Source organism: Durio zibethinus, chromosome 2 (assembly GCF_047325235.1).
Source record: "Durio zibethinus cultivar Kanyao isolate XHJ-2024 chromosome 2, ASM4732523v1, whole genome shotgun sequence".
Lineage (NCBI taxonomy): Eukaryota > Viridiplantae > Streptophyta > Magnoliopsida > Malvales > Malvaceae > Durio > Durio zibethinus.
The window spans coordinates 34,401,996-34,427,584 of NC_143163.1; the positions used below are offsets into that span (position 1 = coordinate 34,401,996).

The following is a 25,589-nucleotide window of genomic DNA, read 5'->3' on the forward strand; positions in this document are numbered from 1 at the left end:
CCAATCCAATTAATTCGATCTGATCCAATCTGATGTAATCAAAATCTGACTGACTTTTAATAATTCAATGAACATTGAAATTTTTTTTTAATTTTAAAAATTAGAATGATCATCGGTTTTTAATTCAATCAATCTAATTGATTGATCCGATTCGATTCTAACAATACTTTAACCTAATTACTATTCCGTATAGAAAAATCAAGAAAAGAATGACAATAACAATCATCAATTTAGCAATGAATTAATTTGAACTCAAAAGATGGTACTTTAAAAAACATTTTCAACTTTGGTAGAAATAAAACTCAAGATGCATCCAGCATATTTTATTCTTCCAGCAGCTTGGAACGAGTTCTGGCAATATGACAAAATCTTCCACTTGAAAATTAGTTGCTAGCAGATGAAAGCATACAAGATACAACAAAGTGATCTCAATAGTGTCACTATCCTCTTCCTATTTTGATTGGAATATCCTAATGTGGAACCAAGATTGCCACTGGAACTTCCAACTTGCATCTAAGCAGAATGATCATCTTCCTTTTTCTTTTGGTCATTGCTGTCTTCCATTGATCAATATATGGAAGACACCAATTTCCTTAAAGATAATTATCAGTAGAATTTTAAACTGATTCCTTGATTAGCCATCATCTTCCTCGTGAGTCCGGTTGCCTGGTCGGCCGCGGAACATAATATCAAGCATGAGAAGAGGGAAACCAACTTTACAGTAATTCACCTTCAAGATTTTGATGTTCATCGGAGTACAAGAATTTGTTTTCAATGATTCAGTTTTCATACTTCTCCTATTCAGATGTTGACGCTACAAACTATAAAAGCGTTGCAAGTATTACTCCTCGACTTTTCCAATTGGCATTCACATTTCGTCCAGATATTGGACAAGGATCAGGGATTAAACGTAAAGTAGCTTAGACATGCTCATCTGAACCAGGATAATTAATTAAAAGATTAGGAAGAGGACCACTTCAGGATGGTAAAATAGGATCATATCATTTGGTTAAGCTGAGACTTACAGATCTGCCATTTATCCCAAATATAACCAGCTATTTTAATATGATCACTGCTGCTTCAGCTTTTTTTTTTCCAAAGAAAGTTACAGTCTGAGAACAAAAGAAGATATTACTAGTATTGAAATTTGAATTCTTGTCACTTAAGGACGACTGTATTAAGGATGACTGCATGATCCAACTGCTTAAGCTTCTTGAATAATAATAGATAGAAAGGAAATTCCAAGCCGTGAATCCTGCTGTGAAAAGGCAATACCAGGGAAAAAAAGAAAGGGGAATGATTTTCGATAATTTTATTATTCAAGAAGAATATCTCAACAACTTGTCAATCAACAAAAGTATTGTCTTATGCACTAAGCCCTTTATTTAGAAAAACAATCTCATTGTCCAACTTTCTCCAATTCAATAAAAATCTCATGACCAAAACATTCTCAACCTACAAGGTGGATGAATTCAGCATTCGCTTTAATTTGGGTCAGAGAAGAAGTTATTGACGGATGGCATAATCTGAGGCTGCCTCTTGCGGACAAACTTCCTGAGTCCATGTTCTGCATATCTCTCACCTTCTTCATGGTTCTCAAGAATTCCAGCAGTCCTGTTCTCTTTGGTCACCCTGAATCAAATTCAAAAACGTTACATTAATTTCGATTTCTTCATTTAACTTTCATCTTACATCTAACTTTAGTTAAAATGAAATTGTCTAACACATTAATCAATAATCCAAAAAAGAAAATATGATGCAGAGCCAAGAACAGAGATATACCTCACTTCAGGGTTAGTGGTGATATTCCTCACAAGTTGCATGGCACAAATGCCAACAGCGACGCTGACCGATGCAAATAGCGGATACACCTAACCCGCATGAAAAGGAAGAAACCATAAAATTGATTTGATTTTTCTGAATTGTAAATGGAAGAAAAGATGACCAACAATCATGGAAGAAACAGAGTTCTTAACATATTGAATGTATTAGATTCTGAGTTGAGCCCTTACATCAAATAATTAAAGGTAACAAAAACCCAAAGACTTTCGAGATTTTGATGCCAAGTTGGGAAAACAAGGTAGGATTCGAGTTCTGACTTCAAATTAGTATATTAGAATGATCACAAAAAATTGTAAAACCCCAAAACAAATAGGAAAGAATATCAAAGTATATTAGATTTCCTTGACAGAAAACAAGAAACCTTATAGGTGATTTTTCTCCCTATCGGATCTAAACTTTTTGAATTTCATAGCTTTACCCCTCTTCTCGACAAACAACAAAACATACATGGCTATATCATATATATTAAACATGTTATGTGCATTGGTATATATCTCCTGTTGAAACCAAAAAATAATGTTGCCGAGAGAATGACAGAACAAAGAGAAGTAAAGAAGAAAAAAGGTATACCTCAGGTCTGAGCCATTTGTTTGTAGAAGCCATGTTAGCTAGAGATCTGGAAAAGATCAGAGATAACTCGGACGAGACAAAAGAGAAGAGAGAGATATCAGATAGACCAAACCCAATAACCCCTTCTCCAAGAAAACTTATTTAAAAAGAGATAGGAAAGTTTGAATGGAACTCAATTTATGCCAAGAGCTGATATTTCGGAATTGACTGGGCGTTCGGGACAGAACTTCCTAGAATATCGTAGAAACGTAGGTTTGTGTTCCTCATTTTCTTTGACATGAAACCAACCGTTTATGCATGTGTGTACGGTAAGGAAAATAAGCAGTCAGCGAATAGCAGCCGCCAACCTTTTTGGTCAATTTAGTTGGGTGTGAGTTGTTAACCTTGAAAAAGAACGGTCGGTAGTCGGTAGGCGTGGGCGTGGGCGTGGGCGTGGGCTTTGCGCTTCGCGCTTCCCTCTTTATTCGGTTTTCCTTCATGCCTTTATACCGTGGAATATTCTGTACAAAGAAGAAATGCGGCAATGGTTGCATTTTTTTAGTTGCGTTTCAGTTTCAAGCATTGAATTTGGTTACGTTTGTGACATTAAAGAAATAGTATTGATTAGTATTTATTAATGAATTTTTGCTAATGAGTGTCCATTTTTAAGATTATTTACTATTCGAACCTGATATTTTATATTTAAGTTTTATTATGCTTAGGATTTTTTATTTTGTTAATTGATTATTCAGTTATTATAATTTAATTATAATATAATAATTATTGATAAAAAATTATAATGTAATAATTAATTATTCAATTAATCATATAAATATAATATTTAATTATAATTATAATTATAATATTAAAATTTTTTAATATTTTATTTATTATAATTTCGAATTAAACACAATAATAGTTAACTTCATTGATAATTTTCAATGCAAACAGGTGAAACTATATAACTTTATATAGTAAAGAAAATATTATCCCCTCACATTTGTCTCTCCTAATGTGTCAATAATCTATATTTAAATGTTGAATCCAAAATTTAACTTGATTAATTTATATAATTATTTTTAAGATATAATATCTAATAAATTTAAAATTTAAATTTCAATGCATGTAATTTTTTTATAAAAAAAATTATTTATTAAATTTGGGACATAATTAATTGAACAAGTAACATGACTCGTATAATAAAAGAAAGTCGTTAGAAAACTCCTTTATTAATTACACGAAATCGAAGCAAACCACGAATGCTCACCAGCTAACATTAGCTGGAATTCATGAGGGAAGATTGGCAATGGCACTATTTCTAAATTTCTATTTATTGTTACAATATGAAACCAAAATAATAACCATTACCATTTATTTAATTAAAACAATAAAATCATTACTTAAACTTAGATTTATAAATAAATTACAATAACATAGTTACAACGACAAAACATGCAGTAAAATTTTGAATTTTGGTTTAATTATTATTAATAATAATTAATAGCTTTAAGAACCACCAGAAGGTGTCGTGGTGTAGTTGGTTATCACGTCAGTCTAACACACTGAAGGTCTCCGGTTCGAGTCCGGGCGACGCCATAAATATCTTCTTTTTGAAGTTTATTTTATCCTTTGCGACCGAGCAATGGCTCGGGGCTTCACACTGCTGCTTTCAATTTTCAGATTTCATGGCTTTTAATTTTCCCTGTTGACCATCAAAAACGAAATAAAACACTTTAACATCTTCAAGTTTAATTTTTAATGCAAAAATTGGCCGAAAATTTTAATATTAAATAAATTAATAAGCTGCCATTCGTATGTCATGGGTGAAATAAAATATTTAAATATTTGTTTGAATTTTCACACGAATGTCGTATAGTAATTTTTGAATTTAAATTTAATTATTTAAAAAATCATACGATAACATCTTACAAAAATAATAAAAAAAAAATGTAAAAATCACATAATTTAAAATTTTAATAAAAATTATATAAAAATTAACAAAATAAAAAATATTTTATGTTTTCATATTTACACAAATTGTAACTTATAATTTTGATATAAAATATAATATGAATTATTAATATTTTATTCTACACAAATACATGAGTTATTATAAATTTGAATTGAGAAATTATTTATTTAAAAGTTCAGGATCAATTTTTTTTAATTAAGATATGAATTTGTATATTTTTTAAAATTTGAATTCCAAAATTATGATTAACCCAAAGTAAAGTGGACAAATACAAAACAACAACGTTGAAAATTAGAAAAGAAATGCCAAAGAAAAAATCAATAATTTTGCAGATAAATGATTACATGAATATTCTGCCAAAAAGACAAATAAACGGTAAAGCACATTCTAGAAGAAATTATTTATTTATTATCATAATAAATTTTGGAAAATTATATCCAAAGAAAAGAGAACAAAACATCAAAATTTTCACTTGGTATAAAATGATCACTTAAAAAATTACGATAATTTATACATAATAATTAAATTTGTGTATTTGATAATTATTTAATGGTTTTACGTGACACTAATTTTAAATCATCAAGAATTATTAAATCATTATTTTATAGGATAATTTAATTATCATCTAAAGGAATAAGAAACTTTTATTACCAATTCAAAGTAATATATAAAATTAATAATAATTAATATTATTAATTTAATATGTGAATTAAAAACATATTTTTTTATAAATTAATTGTAATTATTTTATTATTATAATTTTTATATTTTAAAGCTAATATTAGTTGTAAAAAGTTCAAAAATATTTTGTGTGATTTTTGTTAATTTCTTAAATTTATTTAAAATATAACATTTTTATTTTAATATATTAATTTTATTTTTAATTCAAATATATTTTTACATAATTTATACTATAAAAACTAATTTACTACCAATAAATATAATTTTAATTTAATAATTTAATTATATTTATTATGAAGTAAATAAAATATTATTAATATTTTATATACAAATTATTATTTTAAAATAAAATTAAAATCATTAACTTATATAACTATTATAAAGTGCATGATTATTTTAATATTTTTAAATAAAATAATATTTGATTTTTAATAGAAATAAATCTAATGATCTTTAATTATTAAGAATTAATGATTCTAAATCATGAATAATAAAATCATTTTGATAATTAAATTATCATACTAATTTTAAAAATAATATCATATGATACCGTATAATAGTGTGCATCCCCTGACTTAAAAAAAATTGGATAATTTACTCGTGAAAAAAACTTTTATCACATCAGATATTAATTTCTTTTTAGCATTTAATTGGATTAAATAATCATTCAAAGAACAGAAACTCATTACTTTTTAAAATTTAATTAAATTTTTTTATTTCACACCAAAAATTAAAAAACAATTTTTTTGGACTGTTCTGAAAAAAAGTATATTCTTAGAATTCTTTGTTGATACGACGTGCTCATTTTTTTTCACCAATTTCATTAAATCAGTCGTGATCTTACCTTTTATTTGGACAAATGTGTAAAAGACGCTCCAGAGACATGTAAAGCTCCCATTGGGTAATGTTCAAATCTTCTTCCATTTTGATTTTGACTCCTCTAACCCAGCGGCTTTGACGCTGCTGAATGTTCAAAGTAGAAATTTCCGATTCCCACTCTCGATCAAGCAAGTGAATTCACCGTCTTCATCAACCTCCTCTCTAATTAATAAAAGTGAAAGTCATATCTCATTATTGCGCGTGGACGTACTCTTCCTAAGTCCTAAGTAAATCCAGCAGCTAATACAAGATCCTTTAAAAAAAAAAAAAAACCACGGCCCTAGCTACCATTCCGGTTTCGGCTTTTCTTTTTCCTCAAGGAAAATTTAAACGCCTCTCGTCACGTGAAAATTCACCTTCATATTTCTCTATCTCCTTCCTTTAAAAACCCCTCATTGCCTCCTTCTTTCCTCACTAAATCTTACTTTAAAACCCTTTGCGTAGCTCTAAAATCATAAATTGCCAATGGGTAATGACTTCATATCAATCATTTTTTTTCAATTCATTTCGTTTTGTTAATAAGTTTTTTCTTCATTAATTTATTTTTGTAATCATTCGTTTGACTTGATTTAAGCAGCTTCAGACAAGAAGATTAAGATCGGGATTAATGGTAATTATCCGATCTATTATTTTGTACTGTTTTTAAATGTTTTTGCATGTGTGGATTTATGGTTAATTAGATGCTAAACATGAAAATGAAAAATGGTTCAGGATTTGGAAGAATCGGACGTTTGGTTGCCAGAGTTGCTCTTCAGAGGAACGATGTTGAACTCGTTGCTGTTAACGACCCCTTCATTTCCACTGATTACATGGTATAACTAATTACTCCAGTGGTTATAATTTTAAAAGCTGTGGTTAAAGTCTTAATCGTCATTTTCCTTTTAATATTTGCGGGGAAAATGTAGACATACATGTTCAAATACGACAGCGTTCACGGACAATGGAAACACCATGATGTTAAGGTCAAAGACTCTAAAACCCTTCTCATCGGCAAAAAACCTGTCACGGTTTTCGGAATCAGGTAAAAATAACTATTCTATTTAAACAAAATCCCATTTCTAATCTGGGTTTGTTTGTTTTTTGGTTTTAATTATTTTTGTTTGATGGTTTAGGAATCCTGAGGAGATTCCATGGGCGGTGACCGGAGCTGAGTTCGTTGTTGAGTCAACTGGAGTGTTCACTGACAAGGACAAGGCTGCTGCTCACTTGAAGGTTTCTTTAAAATAATTTTGTTGGGTTTTTGTTTTTTAGTTAGTATTATCTGGAAGCTTGACTGGAATTTCGTTGCTGCTGGTGTTTGTTTTCAGGGTGGTGCTAAGAAGGTTGTTATCTCTGCTCCAAGCAAAGATGCCCCCATGTTTGTAGTGGGTGTGAACGAGAAAGAATATAAGCCTGAGCTTGACATTGTTTCTAATGCTAGCTGCACTACCAACTGTCTTGCTCCCCTTGCCAAGGTTATCCATGACAGATTTGGAATTGTTGAGGGTCTCATGACTACAGTTCACTCCATCACTGGTAAGTGATGACTTTTTTTTTTTAACCTTTTTTTCAACTCTTTAAAATGGATTAATGGGTTAATTAACTTTTTCTTAATTCTTTTTGGGTCACAGCCACACAAAAGACTGTTGATGGACCATCAATGAAGGATTGGAGAGGTGGAAGAGCTGCTTCCTTCAACATCATTCCTAGCAGCACTGGAGCTGCCAAGGTATATGTTTTGATTTGATTAGTCCCTTCTTTTTTTGCAATATAAAGTTATGGAATTTGGTATGCTAGCTTAACAGATGTAGCAGTTCAATTCCTTCTTATATATTTATTGTATGATTTTGTAAATATGTAGGCTGTTGGAAAAGTTCTGCCTGCCCTTAATGGTAAATTGACTGGAATGTCCTTCCGAGTTCCTACAGTCGATGTATCAGTTGTGGACCTCACTGTTAGGCTCTTGAAGTCTGCATCTTATGACGAGATCAAAGCTGCTATCAAGTAATTAAGTCTTCTGATAATACCATTTGTGGAACCTCAATGTCTTTATGGTATCATTATTTGATTTCTCATCCACGATCTGATGATTGCAGGGAGGAGTCTGAGGGCAAGCTTAAGGGCATTTTGGGTTACATTGAAGAAGATGTTGTCTCCACAGACTTTGTTGGTGACAGCAGGTAAGATAAAAATTTTGTTGTTTTTCCATGTCTAGGTTTTGCATTTATGTTACTAGACAGGAATTGGTGATCATAACGTACAAGTTGTCCTAGTGTCCGAATGTTGATTTTTATTTGTTTTTTTGTGCTGTACTCAGGTCAAGTATATTTGATGCAAAGGCTGGTATTGCTCTAAATAAGAACTTCGTGAAACTTGTCGCCTGGTATGACAACGAATGGGGTTATAGGTAATGCAGCCTTTCGCTTTATTTTCCTTTGGATACATGGCCTCTGAATTGTTGGTTATGGTCGTATGACACTTGGCCCGTCTTGTTTTGCAGTTCTCGTGTGATTGACTTGATTGTTCACATGGCATCCACCCAAGCTTGTTGAAGTTAAGCCAATTCGATTGTGTGATCTGTGTTGCAGATGGTTGGTTTTTGAAAGTTGCTTGTACTTTGTAATAAACCTGAGATTTACCTTCTTGGCTGTTTCTATTTCTGCATTTTCGCATTAATAAAGCAATAAGTATTATGTCAAGGTGTAGGGAACAATTTTACCAGAATAATACTATATTTTCTCTTATTGCTTTTTTTTTCCTCTTCTAATTAGTATTATCTCTTTAACTTCCACATATGACAGGATTTCTCCTTATTTATTTTTATTAAATTTGATAATTTTAAATAAAACAATATAAAGAAAATATATTAAAGTTTTAGAAAAAATATATATGAATTTGATAAAAAAAAATTAAAATTGTGTTTTGTATTTGGTGTGTATCCCCATGATCATTTTTATATTTATGATTGATAAAAAACAAAAAAAACAAAAAAAAAAAAAAAAAACTCTTCACCTAACATAATCCAAGTTTGGGCTTTCAAGCGACAGAAAAGGTTTCTTTATGCCAATTAAGGTTGGGTGTTGGGCCAAGCTTCAATCATAAAATCCAAGCTCATCCATCGGCCAGTGTATACATACACAAATCAGTAAGAATATGTCATGAAAATATATAGATCATAAATGTGCATCACCGACCACCCAATTTCCACCTGCCACCTTCCCGTTCAAAAACGGTCTCGAAACCGAATTCTGTCCTCCTCGACCCGCGCGACTTGGACCCTCCCGAGACCCACCTTCTTTTGCTTTTCATTTTTTGAAAAACAAATTAAAAAAAACATTTGCTTACTAAATTTTAAAGAATTGAAAATTTTGATATGACATCTATGTTTATATTAAAATTATTTAAAATTTTTTATTTCACACGTGACATACACATGATTGATTTTATTTTATTAGTCAAATTAATTTTGCTTCCCGTGCAAGCCATAAATTATATTTAATTATTTAAATATGTAAACATATAAAAACTATTTAATTATTTTTATATTCAAGATATATAAAAATATATATAATATAATTAAAATATCAAATCATCATAAAATTAAAATTTTTATTTAAAAATTTAACAAATTTCAAATATATAAAATAATATTTAAAAGAATAATAAAATATCCAAAAGATATTATAAATAATAGTATTAATTATACCAACAAAATATTAAAGTAAAAACTAAAAATTTCATCATTTCAAATTAACTTTCTTCCATTTGCATCATTTTCATCTTGTGAAATCATTTTTAAACATTTACAAATTTATATAATTTTAAGATAAATTTTATTTATTTTAAAAAAATAATAATTTTAAATACTAAAATAAATGTACCTAAAGCTTACTTTATTTCTTACCCTACAAAAATAATATTCATCTTGTGAAATCATTTTTAAACATTTATAAATTTATATAATTTTAAACGTCGGATGAATTTATGTTCGGATTTTAAAATCGTACGGATTCGAAGTTTAAATCTCGATCCCTGACATCTAGTGCCCACGTCTCTTCATACTTGCATGCTATGAGCAAGCTTTACACTGATTCCTACTAACTGAAGTTCCTTTCTTGGTACAACCTTCATCGAAAGGAATCGATCAACAATAGTCAGAGTAAGAGTGTTTCTGGCATAAGGTCGAATTTACGGTGGACTATCAAGCAACCGACCCATGAGAATTGATCTCATCTTTGCATTGATATCTGTTGCAAATTCATACAATCATTTAATCGACCCTCATCCTGCATAAGAAGACTTATAATGTTAGAATATGAAATATATAGAAGAAAAAAATATATTATTAAAAGCGAAAGATTATTACTCTTGGGAGCTTGTAGAACTTGTAGATATCATCCACATATTTAGTGATAGCCTATTCATTACCAACATCAGCTCCATCAGTGTCCTCAATGGAATCTTTACGTTTATTTATAAGACTACAGCAGCCTGAAGTGAAATCAATTATTCAACAAACAGTATATTAAAAACACGAGAAAAAACAGAAATGTAATCAATTCTTCACTTGATATATCTATCTATCTGTTATCTTGCTTCAAACAGAGAGGATTGAAATAAAGGTTTTAACTTCCTTGAAGATCATTCTCCTCAGCTAACATGATTGCTTTTCTCGATTTTTTCATTAAAGCTTATCATGATCGTAGTCTCAGGTTTTGGTTCGTCAATCTTGTTAACAAAAAGCTTATTTCATAACATTTTAGTATCATACCTGTTTGCATAGGACACATGCATCATATTTTTTAGGGAAAATTAAATTGTAAACTAAAAAAAAAAAGATTTAAAATCTTAAGATAATTTTTGGATGGGAATTAAGACACATGGTTTTTTTTTTTTTAATTTAAATAAAACATAATAAATGATAAAAAAGAAATCAAATTCCTTATAAATGCTATATATATCTATATATTTGAAATATAGACTTGGTAGTTTTAATTGAAAATGATATAAAATGCTCTTATTGTTCCTAATATTTAGGAATTTAATATGAAAAAACTATTTAAATTTTAAATTGTATATATTTAAAAAGAGTGAATTTTGAGATAAATTTATTTTTATTCAAATTAAGATAAAATGGTTGAAAGAATTAAATAATCCTAACTTTTAAAGTTTCAAATATTTTTAAAATTAAATAATTAATTGAATAGGATTCTTTAATAGAGAATTAAAATTAAATTGTTTTCTTATGTATAAAAAATATAAACTATCTATATAAGCATCTACATGACATACCTTATTTTGTAATTTTGTATGTTATTTTATATATATATATATATATATATTAGATATCAGTGAATAAATTCATTAATGGTATTAGTTGATGATCAAAATATTACATAGTATCCATAAATACATATTTCTAGTTTAAATATCAATTGTATAGTTTCTCAAATTTTTTAAGTGCCAAAACTACCATTGACTCATAATATAAATATTTCTTTATTAAGCTTATTTAAGTGATTAATTTTTTAAAATTATTTAAGAGATTAATTTGTAAATTAATTTGTTGGGTTAGTTTGATAGTAATTAAATTTTAATTTATGATCGTTATAATAGTAAATTGTTTTTGTCAATTTTATTAGAAAATTTTAAATGTATAATAACTAGAAAAATTTTTTATCTTTAAAATCCAATCACTCACATAAAAAATCTCATAAATGATATTGAGATAATAAAAAATAATTTACTAGTATTTAATTTATATGAATTTTTGGCTGTTATTATACAATTAAATACTTAAGTATTTTTTATAGAGTATATGTCACGGACCTAAAGAAGAGTCTCGAATTCTACATCGAATATAATAGGAGGGTTACTGAGGTATAAAAGGGTTCACACAACCTCTTCCTTGTGAGACGCCTTTTGTAGGACATAACCGTGAGGTCAGATGGGTCAGAGCGGACAATACCTTACAAAGGTGTGAACCGTGACAAGTAGGTTGATTTGGGATGCCGGATGAGTGGATGGCTAGGTCTCGGAGCTGCGCGGGTTCGAAACTTAAGTCTCGACCTGTGACAAGTGGTATCAAAGCTAGTCCTAAACCGTTCGATCTACGCCAAGCACCTCGAGGGAAGTAGATAGGGTGGCCAGCCTCCGTGATGAAGACGTCACGAGGTTGGGTGAGGGAGAATGTCACGGACCTAAAAATGGATACACTTGATGATATGAATCATTTGAAAAATAAGCATATTCGTTCTGTAGCGGATCTCTTATAAGATCAATTCGGATTGGCTCTGGTTCGTTTAGAAAATGTAGTTAGAGGAACTATATGCGGAGCAATTAGGCATAAATTGATACCGACTCCTCATAATTTGGTAACTTCGACTCCATTAACAACCACTTATGAATCCTTTTTCGGATTACACCCATTGTCTCAAGTTTTGGATCGAACAAATCCATTGACACAAATAGTTCATGGGAGAAAATTGAGTTATTTGGGCCCCGGAAGATTGACCTTTTTCTTCATTGTATGATTTACCATAATCTTCTTCAACATCTTTTTCTTGATTGTATGATTTATCTTTTTCTTCATTGTATGATTTACCTTTTTTTTGATTGTATGATTTATCATAATCTTCTTCAACATCTTTTTCTTGATTTGAAAGAACGGATCTAAAATTTCTTTTTTTTTGTGCATCTGATACAAGATCCTCTTTTTTTCCATAAGATGTCACGAGGTTGGGTGAAGGAAAATGTCACGGACCTAAGGAAGAGTCTTGAATCTCACATCGAATATAATAGGATGGTCACTGAAGTATAAAAAGATTCACACCACCTTTTTCTTCCTTGTGAGATGCCTTTTGTAAGAGAAAATCGTGAGGTCAAAGGGGTCAAAGCGGACAATACCTTATAATAGTATGAACCGTGACAAGTAAGCTGATTTGATACGTCGGATGAATGGATGTCCAGGTCTCGAAGTCGTGCGGATTCAAAGCTTAAATCTCGATGCGTGGCATATATATTTATATATATTTTGTAAGAAAATAGTGACAAAAATGATGTCATTATTTCGAGGAATGAAATATCAGTGATCTAAAAATAATGATCACCTAAATTATTTTTCCTTCCAAGGGAGTTTTTTCTAAGTTTCAAGAGAATTTCTGTCTTTAAAAAATAAAATTCGCTTGAAATCAAATTACTTATCACTAAACGAACATTTTATTAGTCTACAGTATATTTTTGCAAATTAATGTACAAGTCCGAAGTTCTAGTTGTTAGATCCCTTATCATTTAAAAAAAGAAGAGTGAATTCTATTAGAATTATCCGTCTAGTCAGATAATCCGTCTAATTCAATGGATTTAGCTTGACTCGTACGGAGCTTTTGATAAGATTTTTTTGACATTCAGTCCCGCTCAACTCGTCTTAGAATATTATTTAATTAATAAAAAATTAAAATTTTTTAATTTAAATTTAAAAATATATTTTAAAATATTAAAATGTCAAAATTTTAATAATTTAGTATCTATATTTTGTTTAAAAAAAATTAAGGTCTGTAAGCCTACCGGGTAGGCCTTTTTTTTTTTTCTTCTAGATAATCTTAGTAATAAAGCTTTATACTGTTAATTTTTTTAAAAATAAAATTACGAAAACACGCAAACAAAGTATTTTTGGTGTATTAATTTTTAAACATGGATTTTAACGAACTTTGCCATACTTGATTTTGATTTTTCGGATATATATTACTGTTTTCTTCCTTTATTATCTATCCATGGTTACTGGGAAATCAAGAGAGAAATTTGCTGAAGCTATATCGTTATCCATTCCGCTAATCCCACAAACTTCAAAATTCAGTTATGAAGAGAAATCTATCCATGCATGGTTAAGGGGAATATCGGGAGAGGGAGATTTGCTGAAGCTATCTGCTTATCCATTCCGCTTATCCCAAACCTGTCAGGATTCAAAATTCAGTCAGGAAGAGAAATGGCGGTTTAAGTAAGCAACTGAGTCCCATTGCACAGATATATGTATAGAGAGAGGGTTTCTTTGTGTTAAAGACCGGACGGATTTGTTTTAAGGTTCCCATTTTCGAATTAAAAAAGATGGTGTACAATAAGTCAGAAAGCCAAGCAAGAGACAATGATAAGGCCATCAATGATTGGCTTCCCATTACTTCCTCCAGGAATGCAAAGTGGTGGTACTCAGCTTTCCACAATGTCACTGCTATGGTCGGCGCTGGTGTTCTCAGCCTTCCGTATGCCATGGCAGAGCTTGGATGGTATGTTTTCTTTCTATTCTTTTGTTGTTTTTCAGGGTTTTTGATGAACAATATACATATTAAGGAGTTTTGAAAGCATTCAGATCCTCCCGAAACTTCTGCATTAAATTTAAGCAGAAAATAAAATAGCCAATGTCACGTGAAATGCAATTGCTCGATATGGGACAAAGATTTTGCATATGCTTTTGACTTGGATGGATTGCAGGGGTCCTGGGGTTACTATAATGGTTTTATCATGGGTCATCACATTGTACACCCTTTGGCAAATGGTTCAAATGCACGAGATGATCCCTGGTAAGCGTTTCGACAGGTACCATGAGCTTGGTCAGTATGCATTTGGTGAAAAGCTTGGACTCTGGCTCATCGTACCCCAACAATTAACTGTAGAAGTTGGAACTGACATTGTCTACATGGTCACTGGAGGGCAATCATTGAAGAAGTTTCATGATATGGTTTGCCCCAACTGCAAAGATATCAAGCTCACTTATTTCATTATGATTTTCGCTTCTGTCCACTTTGTTCTCTCCCATCTCCCCAACTTTAACTCTATATCTGGTGTCTCACTGGCTGCGGCAGTCATGTCATTGTGGTAAACATCACTTAAAATTGTTAGTGACATTTTCCAGTGTGTTTTCACTGTTTATTGTTTCATCAATTGATACTTTTATTTCTTGTTTTATGCAGTTACTCAACCATTGCTTGGGCGGCATCTGTTAAAAAGGGTGTTCAACCAAAGGTGGACTATTCATACAAGGCTTCAACCACCCCCGGAAAAGTCTTTGACTTCCTTGCCGGATTGGGTGAAGTAGCTTTTGCCTATGCTGGTCATAATGTGGTTTTGGAGATCCAAGCAACAATCGCTTCCACTCCTGAAAAACCTTCCAAGGGCCCAATGTGGAAGGGTGTCGTTGTTGCATATCTCATTGTGGCAATCTGCTACTTACCTGTCGCTTTTGTTGGTTACTGGGCTTTCGGAAACGCCATTGATGACAACATCCTCTTGTCATTGGAGAAGCCCATCTGGCTTATTGCTACAGCTAACATGTTTGTCATCATCCATATCATTGGTAGCTATCAGGTAGAATTTGCTACTTCCTTTATCTACACATTCGCATTTCATTTTCTGTCCTCTAATTGAAGTAACAATTTATGCGACCCCGAATTTCCCTTTAACATGATAAACTGCAGCTATATGCAATGCCAGTGTTTGACATGATGGAGAGTTTTTTGGTAAAGAAAATGCGTTTCACACCTTGTTTGAGGCTTCGCATAATTAGTCGCAGTCTATATGTTGGTAAATGGTCCCAATTTGCCCCAACATTCTATATCTCCCACACAAAATCTGAGTTTTACCATATCTTATGGTCATTATTAATCTTCCTATGTTGCAAGCATTCACAATGTTAGTTGGGATATGCTTCCCATTCTTTGGAGGTCTTCTCAGCTTCTTTGGAGGATTTGCATTTGCACCAACATCATACTATGTAACGATTTCTTACTCTTTCTTACCGTTTACTTGGAACCAAACACAATCCTTTCCGGTAAAATATTAAACTGTATAAATGTCTTGCTTTACAGCTCCCCTGCATCATCTGGCTTATCATCTGCAAACCCAAAAGATTCAGCATAAGTTGGATAATAAACTGGGTAAGTAACCCCGACATTGGATATTGAACCTGTCAAATTCAACATCCTGACCATCTTTTTAAAACTTTGGACTTCCTACGTTGACAGTTCTTAAGTTGTTTTTTTTTTTTTTTTAAATTTTTAAATGAATGCCATTCAGATATGTATTGTTCTTGGTGTTTTGCTGATGGTTCTTTCACCCATTGGAGGGCTGAGGAAAATCATCATTTCAGCCAAGGACTACGAGTTCTTCTCGTAATTCTATCCCGAGTTACCACAGGGATAGAATATACCTGCATCTCAAAGTCATTGAAATATTGATGATGATCAAATAGCGCCCAAAAGAGACAGTCTATCTGTGCATATGTTTCATAATTTTTGGCACTTCATATGTTCCTGTTACTACGTTGTATTGTTTCCTTGTATCATAAAAAAAAAAAGTTGCTTTGTTATTTTTTTACATTTTTATTGAAAATCCAAGTAGTTGTCAAATTTAATTGATTACTTTTAATTCAATTTGTAATCAATAGTTTCTTTAAAATTGTGGTTATTATGGACAAATTTTAATTTAGAAACTCCACAATGTTAAAAATTTTATGATGACAAAAACTTGAAATTCAGAATGTTGCAATTGTTATCTGAAGATCACATTCAAAAACCATAATATGCACAAGGAGAGGGAGAGTACAGTTTTATGGAAGAACTGTATAAAAAAAATTCCATAACATTATTTAAGTTGATTTTGAATTAAGGCTCTAATTGGCTGTATATTATTATTATTATTATTATTAAGATAAATTATATAAATATATCTTAAACGTGATTTGAGTTTATCTTTTTAGATTTAAAATATAATATTTAATTATCTTATAATTTATTTTATTGTATTCTTATTCTAAACCATTACTTTCTCCATTTCTTTTTTTTTTTTAATTTTTTTCTTCTTCTTCATCTTCAATTCACTATCTCTCTCTAAAATCAGATGAATTTTCTCTCTCTATAAAAGTTATTTTCAATAAAATTTATTTCTATTGATTCTCCTTTTTCTAATGCTTCAATTTTTTTTACAATAGCTTTCTACAGGTTAAGTTCTATGCCTTCATTTCAGAATTGAAGAAAATAAGATCCCAGATTCTGTCGAAACTCACTATCACTGTCCATTGCGCTACCATCGTCAGTTGCCGTTTTCTTCCTTCGTCACCAGTGACCACCACTGTAAACCAGAAAAAGAAACCCTAATCAAAGCACCAAAGTTAGGGACTGTGCTGCCACACCTTTTTTCGGCAGCAGCGCATCATTTCCTTAGTCTGAAAAGAAACCTTTGAAAGCAACCAAACCCAAAACTACTGAAAAACTCTTCTTCACAAACCCAAAAAAACAATTTCAAGCCAAGACCCAAAATTTTGATTTTGCTATTGGATGTTCCTACTAATGGTGTTCTTTGCTTATATTGATTGTTCTTGGTTGAGATTTTGAATTTTTTTGCTTATCTGCTTGTATGCAAATTTTGGGTTTTGTGTCTTTTAAAGAATGAAATTTTTGTTATTAGGAATTGTATCTCGGGGATGCTTGTTCTTGAATTTACTAGATTATTGGGTTTTTGGGTTGGTCGAGTGTAAGGTTCAGGTTTGCTTCTAGGTTTAATGGGTTGAAGCTCTCAATTTGGTGATTTGTGTTTGTTGGCTTTTGGCTTCTGTGAGTATGGCAGCTGGGTATGGCCTTGTGGTACCAACTCTGCTTCTGTTGAAATTTTGCTTCTGTAAACTGTTTGTCTGTTTGATGCTTGATTCCTTAATTGCAAGCAATTAATGCTTGTTTGTGTTGTACCGACTCTGCTTCTGTAAATTTATGTAAAATGTTTCTGTAAACTATTGAATTCATTTGATTTTAGAGAGAGAATGAATTGAATATGAAAATGAAGGAAAAAAAATAATGATTTTAGGTAAAAATATAATAAAATAAATTATAAATAATTAAATATTATATTTTAAAATTTAAAAGATAAACTCAAATCGTATTTGATGATAAGGTATATATATGTAATTTACTTTTGTTATTATTATTGCATTCTAAAAAATAAAAAAAAGGGAAATAAAAAAGAAAAGAATGAAAGAGAGTAGACTGTGAAGCAAGTCCAATTAAAAATAATAATAATAAATAACAACAATTTGAGTCTGCTGTCGTTGTGTATTGGATGGACAGAAAGGAACAGAAGAATTTACCAGTAAGAGGAAACAGTACGGATAAATAAGAGATGTAAATGGGCTACGTTTAACTGGACTTAAAAAGTATTTGTTTTTATCTTGTTAAATAAAAAATTTGTAAGAGATGAGAGCTAAGTAGGGATATATTTGACCTGCAATTGGACAGCACGTGTATTGTTTCTAGTAACTTGGTAGCAAGTAGGGGTGATTATAGATTAGATTAAGTTCAATTTGTTTTGGTTTTTATGGACAGTGAATAAAATTATGAATTTTTAAATTTTAATTGGAATTTAAATTAAATTTATATATAATTTAAACTGAACTTAATTTTATTGATTCAGTTTAGTTCAATGATTTTTTAAATTTTTTTATTTTTTATATATTATTTTAATATAATTTTTAATATATTTAAATAGATTTAGATATAAAATAATTATTTTTATTTTATAAAATTTAAATATATATATAAAAACTAATAAAAATATATAATTCGATTTAATTTAATTTTTTATTTTTTTGATTCAAAATATGATTCAAACTTAATATATATATATATTTAATATTTGAACTTAATCTGAATCAAATAAAAAAAATCAGATCAAACATTATATTTTTACTATAATTTTAAATCGATTTTCTCAATTTTTTTTTTCATCTCTAATAGCATGTTTTTGCTTTTTGATAATAAAAGTGCTACTTATCCAAAAAATTTGAGTCTATTACAATTATACAAAATTATCAGACATAAAAAATTGATGTTGTGGATTACTTTTTAATTTTTTACTGTTACACCATTTAAGAAATATTTAGTCATTGTTAAAATGAAATTTAAAATATTCAAGTAAAATTATTATCAATTAAAAAAAAATTTATCCTTTTCTATTAATTTAAAAGATAGATAAATAAATAAAATGGGCTTTGACTAAGAATGAATAAATAAATATAATGGGTTAGGCCAAGAATATGTGTGGCTAGTGGAAGGAGCCCAGCTGTCGTTTATTGGGGAAAATACTTAACAGGCCTATCTAAGAGGGGTATTCTTGCTAATAAAGGAAAAGCAAGAGGCTGAAATATAAAATTAAATTGGAGCACCAAAATCTCCTTTCCCCTAATATTTTATTGTGTGCTTCCTGCTGTCGTTTATCGACGTATATACTTAAAAAGCCCAAGAGGGGTATTCTTGCTAATAATGGAAAATGAAGGGATTAAAATGTAAAATTAATTCGAAACACCAAATTCTCCTTTCCCATGACATTTATTTTGTGATTGTAACTTCCAAAATTGCCTTTAGCCCTAGTTCAGATCCTCACTCACAAACACTCACCTTTTATAATAGTTACTGTATTTTTTGATATTGGTGTAGCGCAAACCATAGCAAATCTCATTGTATTACTTAAAAAACTTGAAAAAAATAAAAAACCTTTTCAAGACCACTGATGAAAACGTATTCTCTACAAACTTTATTAACAACCTTGTTACCTTTCAGGTTTTCTCAGGTTATCAAATAACTCAAAAGATTTTAGCATCTTCACTCTCACAGAAAGACTTTGTTATTGGTTTTAATGTTATTACCAGCATACTAGGTTTAAGACTCAGTGAAAATAAGTATAAAGTTTGAAAGTTATTTTAGAAGTTGAAAAAACCTTCTCAACCTCTTCACCATAACCATTCAGACAAATTTCTTCTAGGAATTTAGAAAAAAATTCATTCAAATCTTATGTGCAGAAAATCATTCAGAATTCCTCCAGAAATGCAACCACCTTCTTTGAAAAAATCTTGAAAATTTCATTACTCTTCCCTTTAAAAAAGATGAAAAAGCCAACCCAACAAAAGCAAATCATTGAGGCATAAACCCAGTTTATTTCAAGCTAACAACCTAAGAATGTTCACTTCCCCAGGCTCAAGGATTAATTGAACCAACTTCTTCTCTATGGACATGTAAAGCGTTTTATGTCAACAAACATTCAAAACAAATACATGAAAAATTAATATTGCTAATTAATTACAAGCCACTTAACATTTTTCTTGCAAATGATAAGTTTTTTTTTCCAGACAGAAAATCTTTGTTTGTAAACCTTTCTTAAGCAAAAGTCTTTTCCAAATTTGACTTGAAAGTAATATTTTGGCAATTAGGTATACATCCACATGATAGATACAAAACATTATTTTACATCATTCAACATCAATTTTAGTAGATAGTTATGCCTTTAGGTTTAAAAGTTGCTCCCTCTTTCTTCCAGAAAGCAATGACGGATTTATTAAATACTAGTAGTTCTCAACCTTCTACTTTTAGATATTCTTTTAGTTTATCTTCTCCCTTTTCTTCTGTACTTAAAAAATCTTTTTCCTCTAAGTTGAAATTTTTTTATAAAGTAGATTATATCCTAAAAAAGAAAAAATCCCAACAAATAGTTTTTCCTTTTATAAACTCCTATATAGCTTTCTCAAATTCTTCCACTTTTCTTACCAGATCTATAAAAACCTTTTTGAAACAAAATATCAAGCTCCAAAAAAATATGTTTAAGCCACAAATTTTGATCAATGTATTCTTTCAACAAGAACTCAAGAGCACTTTGTTACTCTTCAAATTTCAAAAGAATTTCCTCAACAGGGAATTCTTATGGCTTTATCAAATCATTATGGGAAATCTTCTAAATACTAGATGGATAAACAGTTGTCTAGCCATTAAAATAATTCCTTTTCAAAGTCTTCAGGATTCTTGTCACAATGTTGGAATAATTGATTGTACATTTTATTTTTAAATTTATCTTCTATTCTTGTAACATCTTTTAAATTCTGCCAATAAAGATTTGTAGGAAGTTGAGCTAATGTGATTGGATTAAGAAGATAAAAGTTTACAAGTCTTTTGGATAGATCACTCCACCAATTATTGAAAGGTGGTTCAGGAGTCCATAAATTAAGGTGACTGTGTAATTTTTGGATGTACACTAGAGGGTACCACCATCATAGTTTTTTTTTTTAAAGAAGGGAGTTTTGCAATATAAACCTGTATATGCATGAAAAATATATCATGCTTGGAAAATTCTTAAGATTGTTCAAACCCCTACACAAATGGTACAATCTTACTTGACACCTTTCATAGTCTTACCATGTCATCTTTATGTTTCATAGACCCTGTCAGATTTATGAAGTTTTGCCATTTTCAACACGTTCATATATCTATATGTGTAACCCATACTTTATGTACAAATCAATCTTCTTGTATGCTTATAAGTACAAATTTTTAATGAAAAGACTCTATAAGATAAACTAGATTCAGATCCCTGTAGAACTCCCTTCTTTTAAAAAATAACCATGGTGGTGGTACCCTCTAGAGTACATCTAAGAATTACACAATCACATTAACTTATGGACTCTTGAACCACCATTCAATAATTGATGGAGTGATCTATCCAAAATACTTGTAAACTTTGATCTTCTTAATTTAGCCATATTAGCTCAACTTTTTATAAATCTTTATTGGTAGAATTCAGAAGATGTTATAAGAATAAAAGATGGATTTAAAAACAAAATGTACAATCAACTATTCCAACACTATGACAAGGATCCTGAAAACATTGAAAAAGAATTATTTCAATGGGTACACAATTGTTTATCCACTAGTATCTAGAAGATTTTCTAAAATGATGCTGATAAAGCCAGAAGAATTTTTTGTTCTACTTCAAAATTATGTATAATTATGTATGATGATGTTTTTAAGCTTTTCTCCAAAAGCCTCCAAGAAAAATTGATGTTGATGCCTCACCATCAAACTTTCAAGACTACTTTATGTCAATTTATGTCTACTTTTCTAAAGTTATTTTATTAAAGTAACTTTATTAAAGTAACTTTAAGTCAAGTCATTTGTTTAGTCATGAACTTTAATCATGACATGGTTTTATTAGGTTATTAATCATTTTAGAAAAAAAGATGAAACCAGACAAATATGTAGTTACAAAAGCAGTAGATTCAAAATATTCAAAACTTGATTATCACTTTACACTAAAAAATATTTTAGCTATAAAGTATGAAATTTAAATATTTGAAATTGACCTCATTGGATACCATTTTCTCATAGAACTAGATATGTCAGCATTTGACCAGATGCTTAATTTAAAAAAAAATAGATGCCAAATGCATAGTTGCTCAGACTTTTTTAGTGGTTCTCATAATATTCTTTTACTATAGAGTATATAAAAGGTAAGGACAATGTTCTCCAATACATGTTAACCAGACTTTCTCCCAGACCTCCATCAAATCCCTTAAAGATTATTCCAGTAATCTCAATGATGAATTCCTCACCCTCTTCCTCCTAAGCTTTATCCTCTAAAAATCCCTCTATTCTTTCTTCCACAACACCTTACTTTGATGATGAATTTGACTTACTATATGACTTTCTTAACATCTCAGTTGAAAACCTCCTTCCAAAATTACCAAGACTCATTGTAATCAAATCTCTTAACAAAAAAGCTCCACACCTCATGTTCAAATACTAGTCCAAAATACTTTGAAGATTTGGAGATACCTTCATTCAATTACTTGGAATACATCCTGAATACCCATTCATCCATCCCTTCAGATTTTTTGACCTACTTTAGTTCTAAAAAAAAATAGTTTATTTTATGTGGTGTCTTTGTCACCTTTACTACATGGCTATACTCAATCCCAAAGCTTAAAAGACTCATTTACTTTTTTTATCAGTCAACCATTAATCCAAAAAGATATTAGATGGACCTTAATCACTAGCACCTTAATTTTTTACTATTGTGACCTTATCCAATTATGATTATTTGCATGAAAAATATATCATGCTTGAAAAATTCTTAAGATTGTTCAAACCCTTGCACAAGTGGTGTAACCTTACTCGACACCTTTCACAGTCTTACCATGTCATCTTCATATTTCATAGACCTTGTCAGATCTATAAAGGTTTTGTCATTTTTAAGACATATTAGATATCTATGTGTGCAACCAATACTCTATATACAAATCAATCTTCTTGTATATTCATTAGTACAAAGTCCAGAGGAAGAATAAGAACATGATTTTTCTAACTTTTTAGAGTTGTTCACTAAGTTTATAGTGTATCCATACTCTTTGTAAATCTTATCAAAGGCTTTTAACATCATCTTATAAATATCACCAAGATTGATAGTTTTAAAATAAAAAAATTTGAGGTTTAGCTGTGTCCTTGTCTATTGTACAAGTTCTTCTGGAACAAAGAATTTTTTACCTAAACATATTTTATAATAGAGGATTTCTTACAAATGAGAACTTCTTGAAGAATATAGGATTTAAAACTTTTTAAAAACTTTAAAACCTTAAAACCTTATTCCTTATGAGAGAAAAGCTTACAATTTATACAAAAAAATATATTAACCTAATAGGACCATATCATGATTAAAGCTCATGACTTACTTAAAGTTACTTTAATAAAGTACTTCAAAAAAGTAGACATAACTCAAACTAGAGACACAAAGCTGATATAAAGTAGACTTGAAAGTTTGATGGTGAGGCATCAACATAAACTTAGCTAGTAGGCTTATGGAGGAAAGCTGAAAAACATCATCACACATAATTATACATAATTTTTAGACTAAAACAAGAAATTCTTCTGGCTTCATAGTATCATTCTGAAAAATCTTCTAGATACTGGATGGATAAACATTTGTTTACCCATTAACATCTGACTCAATTGTTTCCATCTGAGATTCTATCTCAAAAGTGGAGGAAAAGATATCTTTAATGAAAAATTGAGGGGGATTTTCTTGTGCCATATGATGAATCATTTTTGAATGGGTTTGTGTAAGAGAAATGATGAGTTGTACATGTTTTTGATCTGGTTGAGGTGTAGAGTTTGATGGTGTAAAACTTGAGCTTGGTTTGGTTTTAAAGGTTGAATAAGTGGTTTTTTTTATAACTCTTTTTTGGTTTTGGATCAACTGATTATTTTTTTTCTAAATCTGTGAATCCATTTTTCAATTGTACTAAAGGGAAGTTATTCTAGTTAGTCTGATATGAGAGTGAAATATTGTCTTGGTTGTGAGGATGTTAGTGTGGATTTGGGGGGTGGTTTTTACTGAAATGATGTGAAAAAAGATTTTGAGGGTGAGGTTGGAAGATTGTATGGTTAGTAAGGAAGATGATTGTAAGCTTGATAAGAGGTGTCATGCATTTCAATGTTGATGGGAGTAAAAAAACTATAACTAAAGGTTGTTTGTTGTTGTTGTTGTTGTTTTTGACAAAGTTGATTCTACAGATCTGCAAGTTGAATCTTTAAGCTTTTCGTCTCTTTCTCTCTTTCTGTGAAAGCGTAAGTGAATTCAGTATTGGTTTTAGCCATGTATCTAAGTTCTTGATCTAAAATTATTATCTTTGATTGGATTTCAAAAATAATATTTTGAAAATTAATAAGGCTCTGGTTAAAATGATGACTAACTTGTCTAACTTGTTTTCAATTCTATGCAAGTATGTATTCTACTAGAGAGAATTTTTAGTTTACCAATTTAAAACTATTTTAGCATGAGAAACATTTTTTTGGTTTTCATATTCATCTCTGTGAATAGGATTTGAAAGTTTTAAGATGTGTTTGTATTAGTCTTTGTGAAATTCTTGAAAATGAGAGAAATCTAAATCATAAGAATATCCTAGGTAGCCGGTTGCATCATGCATATATGATGTAAGGGTTAGTTTGGATCTGATTTTTGTAAAGCTTAGATTTTGCAATTTTTTGTGCCTGAAAAAGTAGGAATTTCTAGAAGGTCTAAATCTTCTAATGTGCTTTTTTTTTCTGTGATTATAAAGATATGTAGAGTCTTTGAAAAAATATTTGAACTAAAGTCAATAAGAATAATAGGAACATGGTTTTTCTAACTCTATGAGTAGCTTTTTGTGCCAATAACGATTTGTAGAAAGTTAAGCTAATGTGGCTGGATTAAGAAGATCTAATTTTACAAGTCTTCTAGATAGATTACTCCACCAATTATTGAAAAGTGGTTCAGAAGTCTACAAGTCAAAGTGACTATATAATTTTTGGATGTATTCTGTAAGGTACTATCATCATGGTTCTTTTTTTAAAATGAAGGAGTTCTACAGGAATCTAAATCTAGTTTATTTTACAGAGTCATTTCATAAGGAGTTTGTACTCATGAGTATATAAAAAGATTGAGTTTTACAAAGAGTATGGGTTACACACATAGATATCTGAATGTATCTCGAAAATGACAAAACCTTTATAGATCTGATAGGATTTATGAAACATGAGGATGATATGTTAGGACTGTAGAAGGTGTCAAGTGAGGTTGTACCATTTGTGTAGGGGTTTGAACAATCTTAAGAATTTTCCAAGCATGATATTTTCTTCATGCAGATAAAATATTTAAAACAAATCATACTTTTTCTTTATAATGATGTAATAATTCATCAACGAAACATTTTTTTCAATTGAATTTTTAAATTTAGGTTTTAGAAATTTTAAGGTTAAATATCTTATCATATGTATATTCGTTAAATTATATATCCAAGTTATAAAGTTATGAATATTTAAAATTTTAAAAATAAAAAATAATTAAATAATTTAAC

At 30.0% G+C, this 25,589-nt stretch overlaps 3 protein-coding genes and 1 non-coding gene across 4 annotated transcripts; 3 read left to right on the top strand and 1 right to left on the bottom strand.

Moving 5' to 3' along the window:
- Window positions 1-1,287: 1,287 nt before the first annotated feature.
- Window positions 1,288-2,918, bottom strand: LOC111317965 (uncharacterized). Its single transcript, XM_022920513.2, has 3 exons — window positions 2,413-2,918; window positions 1,783-1,871; window positions 1,288-1,632 (listed from the first exon to the last, which is right to left on the bottom strand). The coding sequence occupies exons 1-3, from the start codon at window positions 2,443-2,445 to the stop codon at window positions 1,485-1,487; spliced, it is 270 nt and encodes an 89-aa protein (XP_022776248.2). The 5' UTR covers window positions 2,446-2,918; the 3' UTR covers window positions 1,288-1,484.
- A 995-nt stretch (window positions 2,919-3,913) lies between these two features.
- On the top strand, window positions 3,914-3,987 carry TRNAV-AAC (transfer RNA valine (anticodon AAC)). Its single transcript has one exon. It is a non-coding gene; the product is annotated as a tRNA-Val (tRNA).
- A 2,349-nt stretch (window positions 3,988-6,336) lies between these two features.
- Window positions 6,337-8,646, top strand: LOC111317966 (glyceraldehyde-3-phosphate dehydrogenase, cytosolic-like). The gene is made up of 11 exons (XM_022920514.2): window positions 6,337-6,392; window positions 6,501-6,533; window positions 6,635-6,735; window positions 6,829-6,944; window positions 7,036-7,135; window positions 7,231-7,438; window positions 7,534-7,631; window positions 7,764-7,906; window positions 7,999-8,082; window positions 8,220-8,309; window positions 8,403-8,646. The coding sequence occupies exons 1-11, from the start codon at window positions 6,389-6,391 to the stop codon at window positions 8,452-8,454; spliced, it is 1,029 nt and encodes a 342-aa protein (XP_022776249.1). The 5' UTR covers window positions 6,337-6,388; the 3' UTR covers window positions 8,455-8,646.
- Window positions 8,647-13,627: 4,981 nt separating this feature from the next.
- Window positions 13,628-16,166, top strand: LOC111317472 (lysine histidine transporter-like 2). Its single transcript, XM_022919897.2, has 7 exons — window positions 13,628-14,178; window positions 14,384-14,767; window positions 14,863-15,256; window positions 15,367-15,472; window positions 15,571-15,662; window positions 15,757-15,825; window positions 15,965-16,166. The coding sequence occupies exons 1-7, from the start codon at window positions 14,003-14,005 to the stop codon at window positions 16,061-16,063; spliced, it is 1,320 nt and encodes a 439-aa protein (XP_022775632.1). The 5' UTR covers window positions 13,628-14,002; the 3' UTR covers window positions 16,064-16,166.
- Window positions 16,167-25,589: the final 9,423 nt, after the last annotated feature.